Below are 5,528 nucleotides of genomic sequence, written 5' to 3'. Positions count from 1 at the left end.
TTTTGCTCCTCATGTGCCTTCCTTGCCCTTATTTGGTCCTTCCTGTTCCTGTCCCTGTCCTGATTGTGTGTATTCGTCTCCAGCTGTGTTTTGATTAATTAGTTAATTTGCTCCCAGGTGTGTCCCATTGGTGTCTGTGTATTTAAAGTGTTCTCAGTTCCTAGTTCTCTGTCTGCTGTTAAGTGTCATTTTTGTTTGCCTGATGTCTCCCGTCCTGTGATCCCCAGCGTGCCTTCATTAAAATCTTTTTGATTTACTTTATTCCTCATCTCCTCGCTCGTTCCTGCACTCCCAATGTGTGTGTGTGACAGAACAGCAGACTGAAACAGTAAACGGCGCTCCTTTTCCCGTGTTTTTATTTGTTTTCCCTGTTTGTTCCCTGCGGTATGAGAACCGTCCTGCTGTCAAGCGTGCCGGCCGCGGCGTTGTCAAGCTCGCTGGCCGCGGCTCACTTAAGCCCGCCGGCCGCTCCAAAGATAAGCTCGCCGGCCGCACCGTTGTCAAGTCCACCGGCCGCGGCTCACTCTAGCCCACCAGCCGCTCTGAAGACAAGCCAGCCGGCAGCTCAGAATTCAAGTTCGCCGGCCGCTCCGATGTCAAGCCCACCGGCTGCACCGATGTCAAGCCTGCCAGCCCCGGAGCTAGTTCCTAGTTCCAGAGGATCCAGTTCCTTAGTCACGGCCAGGAGTGCCGTTCCTAGTTACAGAGGATCCCGTTCCTTAGTGACGGCCAGGAGTGCCATTCCCAGTTCCAAGGGATCCAGCTCCCCAGTTTCGGCCAGGAGTGCCGTTCCCAGTTCCAGTGGATCCAGTTCCCCAGTTTCGGCCAGGAGTGCCGTTTCCAGTTCCAGGGGATCCAGTTCCCCAGTTTCGGCCAGGAGTGTCGTTCCCAGTTCCAGTGGATCCAGTTCCCCAGTTCCGGCCAGAAGTGCCCACGGAGGGCTCCTATTCCCGAGTATAGCCCACGGAGGGCTCCTGTTCCTGAGTATAGCCCACGGAGGGCTCCTGTTCCCGAGTATAGCCCACGGAGGGCTCCTGATTCCCCGTCGAGCCTAGAGAGGGCTCCAGATCCTCAGTTAAGCCCAGGGAGGGCTCCAAGTCCTCAGTTAAGCCCAGGGAGGGCTCCAGATCCTCAGTTAAGCCCAGGGAGGGCTCCAGATCCCCAGTTAAGCCCAGGGAGGGCTCCAGTCCCCGGTTATGGCACACGGAGGGCCTCGGAGCCCGAAATCTTCCCCAAGTATTTTTTTAATACACAAAATAATGTTCTTTTTAGCAACATCATATGACCCCTTTCATTAAAACCTTTTTGATTTACTTTATTCCTCGTCTTCTCGCTCGTTCCTGCGCTCCCAGTGTGTGTGTGTGTGTGTGACATACATATATATACAGTATATATATATATATATATATATGATACATTTTTAAGTGCTCATAATCAGATTACTATTATTTTTTTTATATATTACATATATTATTTAAACAATGGCAGTAAATTTTATATATATATATATATATATATATAGCCTTATGGAAAAGTAAAAGAAATCAATCTCATGAAAAAAAATCAACTGCATGACCTTTTATTACCTCTCAATAAAAACAACCCAAAAAAACACTAAATGGCAAACATGCACTGTCATATTTGTCAGAAGAGGTTTTTGTAAGAGCATCATTAATTTAATTTTGTCGTGTATTGTAAAAGGATATCAATTCATCATTCATAGCGGTGCTAATGAAAGTCGTATGACAATCCCCTATTCCTGAACACAAAAGTAGCACAAGCGCGTGTGAGTTTCGGGCATGGGCTCCCAAAAATGTGTGCACCATGTGTGAGTGAGAGAGCACCAATCAGCACATCGTTGTGGAGCAAGCGATGATTTCATTTTGATCAAAGTCGTGGTGTACTGGAGCGAAGGCCTGTGGTTTGTTATGGTTCCCTTCAAAATTCCAATTGTTAAAAAGGGGAAGGCAAAAAAGTAAATATTATTGCTAACGTGATTTTAGTGGATAATGTTTTCCACGTAATCAGAGAGGCAATAGTGAGAATAAGTTTAATTGAGTTTTTGTCCTCCCTGCCCTTTTTTAATCACATTTATTTATTAACTTGTAACAGCAAAACTCTCCAGCTCTTTGTTTATTAACTGACTTATACTGTATTTATATCTTTAGGTAACATAAATGAAATTCTGCCATGTCAATTCTAACGTGTGATGAATTAGCCACCCTTTGAACTGTGTCAGCGATGCTACTGGCTGAAGAAACATTTCTTGAAGCGGATTAGGTTCAAATCTAGGTTATGAGAACCTGGTCCCAGATCAGTGAGGTCACAGTAAGTATTGACCCGAGATTACATTAAGAGGTCATAATTCTTAACAAGGGTCACAGAAAAGAAAGAACAATATTCCCAGAAAGTTAGGGAGAAAACAGTTTTGGGGTAACAGACTAATTTAGCCATTCTTCTGATAGGTTGGCCATGTGTACTTTTTAGAGTTTGGAGTTTTACTGTATCTTAAAGACATAACAGAAAATTACCATAAACATCATCTACCCATGTTTTTGCCATTGTTTTGCGTTTGCTTAAAAAAATTTCTTCTTTTGGCACTTCCACTTTTCTTCAGATTGAAAGCTGTACTTCCTCTTGAGATATTGCTGTAGGTCAACGGCATCAGAGAAGTACGCATATACCACATCCTCCTGACACCCAAACGGGCATTTTTGTTCACTATGGATAGCTGGCCAATCACAGCACACCTCGTTTTTTCAGACCGATGAGCTTTGTAAAAATCGATGCGTTTCAGAAAGGCGGGGCATAGAGGAGAAACAATAATGTACATTATATGGAAAATAGTGTGTTTTTTTAACCTTAAGCCGCATAAACACATTTCATTACACCAAATACACAACATAATGTTCTTTTTAGCAGCATCATATGACCCCTTTAATACCCGAGAACACACATGCCATATACTGGTAATATATATATTCATTTATTAAACGATACCATATTTAATTAACAAAGCAAGAGTTATAAGCAAGCCTATATATACAACAGTTTTCAAAGTTCAAAGGGAGAAGAGGCTGTCTAATCTGCAAATGGTGAGTTTATATATATATATATATATATAACTCATAAACTCAACATTTGCAGATTAGAGAGCCTCTTCTCCCTTTAAACTGAAGTATGACATAAAGGGATTTTATTTATTTTTTAAATAATAATTAATGTATTATTACGTGTTTATATTATATAATGATTATGTATTATTAAAGTGTATTAAGTCTTGCTTTTTGCGCACTTGTTAAACCTTGAACCTATGTGGTAAGACAAAATGATTAATAAATTAACACTGGCTGTAGTTGAGGGGCGTGACTCCCAGTGAAGCGCTCTCAGACTCCGCCTTCTATGTAAATGAGTCAGTGTGGCGCTGGTGTCCGCGCGTTCAGTCAATGAGCACCGAGACAGAGTGTCCGACTGTTTACATCTCGGTTCGGGGGCCGAGAGATCTTTTCCTACAGCATGATGTCGGTGTGGAATTATCGCACTCTCTACCTTTGAGAAATAAAGGCGGCCAGCGCAAAACAGTGACCCGGCGTTGAGTCATGGGAGGCCAGATAACCCGAAACGCCTTGTACGGTGAGGAACTGCGTTAAGGATCTCCATGCAACCGCTGAATGATGTTCATTATGTTTGCCTGCTGATGAACGCTCCGATATAGATAGATAGAAGAACGGATAGATATAAGAGATTTTTGTGAGAAAACGTCTGCCTCTAAATACCGCATAGGCATTGGAATACTTGGAACACAAAACACAATCGAGCACAAGTCATAGACTTAATGTAGACGGCATTTGTGTAGCTTTCTGGAGATTTTGCGCTCCAAGGAACGAATATACGAGCGCGTCTCGTGCCAGTGAATGCGCTTTCACATCAGACGTGTTTCCCCCCACAGCAGTGTGAAAGCGTGAGAAATGGAAGGGAATATGTGGGGATTCCCTCTGTTGTCGGAAATAGGAAGGATTTACTGCGGGTTTTCCACAACGTTTGATTGTATTATTAACAAACCCGCGAGGCAGCTGGTTTAAAAGAGAACCAAATAAATCAATAAATCAATTGATTAGTTCTACATAAAAATACACGTTTGTTGGTTACACAGAGTCGATCTTTTATACTGATATGTCCTGATATTCATGTTCAGGCGGTTGTGCTGCTACAATATTGGTTTTGGCAAGTCGTTTGGACATGTAGGCCTATTTCTTGTTAAACTTGCAACTACTAGGCTATTTATATGTCAGTGTTTTTTTAGTAGCCTAATCCACTAGTGACTAATACACTAGTATCTTCTTGAATTTCACTACTAACTACTCATTAGATGTTAAGACTTCCAATATGGATTAGTATATTTATCCAATTAAGCAGTAGCTACTGTACCAAATCATAGCAAAAATGAATATGTGGTGTATAGATTCAATATGCTTTGTCAAAATGTCAGGAGTTGATCTGGTATGGGATGCTTTGGCCGAATGGGTGAATAGCCTAATCTTCCGTGTTGGAAGGGTGACTGTAACTGAAACAAACATGAGCAGTTGGTTTATGTAAATCTCTCTGTTTTACTCTGGCTCTGAGTGCAGCTGATTGGCCTGGAGTTAATCTGAACCCTTGGTGGATCTGACCCACTTGATCATTAATTCTAATTAAAGCACTATATCACATCCAATTAGGTAAACCGGGACTAGAGCTATAACAGTCCAGAATGTGTAGTAGCACCTGGTGATAGTAAAAAGCGCACTTGTCGGAAACATATTTTCATACCATGAGGAAACCCTGAGGAAATTTCTGAATTAAAATGAATTAATAGACAGGCTAAATAAATCCCATTGAAAAACTCAAACAATGTGAGTGCAATAGCTTACATTCAAAACAAATCAGTCAGCTCTGAAACGAAAACATTACAACATTTGATTAGAAGCAAAAAAAAAAAGTGTTTTTTAAAAATTAAAAGCATATGCATTTGTTTGAGGCCTTGAAACTTGAGCTGAAATCTTTTTAATTTCATATTTGGAGACTATTAAGAAGACAAAGGAAATGATGGGAAGAAGAGGTGGAAACAGGATTGGGAAATGAAGCAAGCCAGACTCGAATGTCGTTTTACTGGCCGCTGCTCTGACATTTTTTGAAGTTTGTCTTTCTTTAAAAAAAAAAAACACTTACCAGGAGCACAAATCATTTAAAGATGTCTGTAGCTCCTAACATTCTGGTTTCACCTTCCAGTTCCCATTTCTGAGGGTTTTTTTTAGTTCTTGCAGCAGGCTGACAGTGGATATAAATTGCTTATCCAGATACGCACACATCTTTTATCTTAAATACAGTAAATTACAGTGGTTTATCTGATCTTTGCATAAAAACAGAAACTGTCCAGAACTGAGAGCAAGATAGTCTGGTTTGTAGTGTTTGAGCTGGATAGACACACGTGTGTTTGTGTTTGTGTTTGTTTTTGTTTGTTTGTGTGTGTGTGTGTGTGTGTTTGTGTT

General features: G+C 41.2%; 1 protein-coding gene across 1 annotated transcript in view; it reads left to right on the top strand.

Annotated features, from left to right (window-relative positions):
• Nucleotides 1-3,468: 3,468 nt before the first annotated feature.
• LOC107746293 (E3 ubiquitin-protein ligase NEURL1-like) overlaps nt 3,469-5,528 on the top strand; it is a 42,492-nt gene continuing 40,432 nt past the window's right edge. The window contains exon 1 of the mRNA XM_016560436.1: nt 3,469-3,633. Coding sequence (XP_016415922.1) covers nt 3,600-3,633 — 34 coding nt within the window. The 5' untranslated portion in view covers nt 3,469-3,599. The remainder of the gene's footprint in view (nt 3,634-5,528) is intronic.

The sequence above is a fragment of the Sinocyclocheilus rhinocerous genome, unplaced genomic scaffold (assembly GCF_001515625.1).
Source record: "Sinocyclocheilus rhinocerous isolate Xijiao unplaced genomic scaffold, SAMN03320098_v1.1 scaffold798, whole genome shotgun sequence".
Lineage (NCBI taxonomy): Eukaryota > Metazoa > Chordata > Actinopteri > Cypriniformes > Cyprinidae > Sinocyclocheilus > Sinocyclocheilus rhinocerous.
This window is presented reverse-complemented; position numbering and strand designations above follow the sequence as displayed.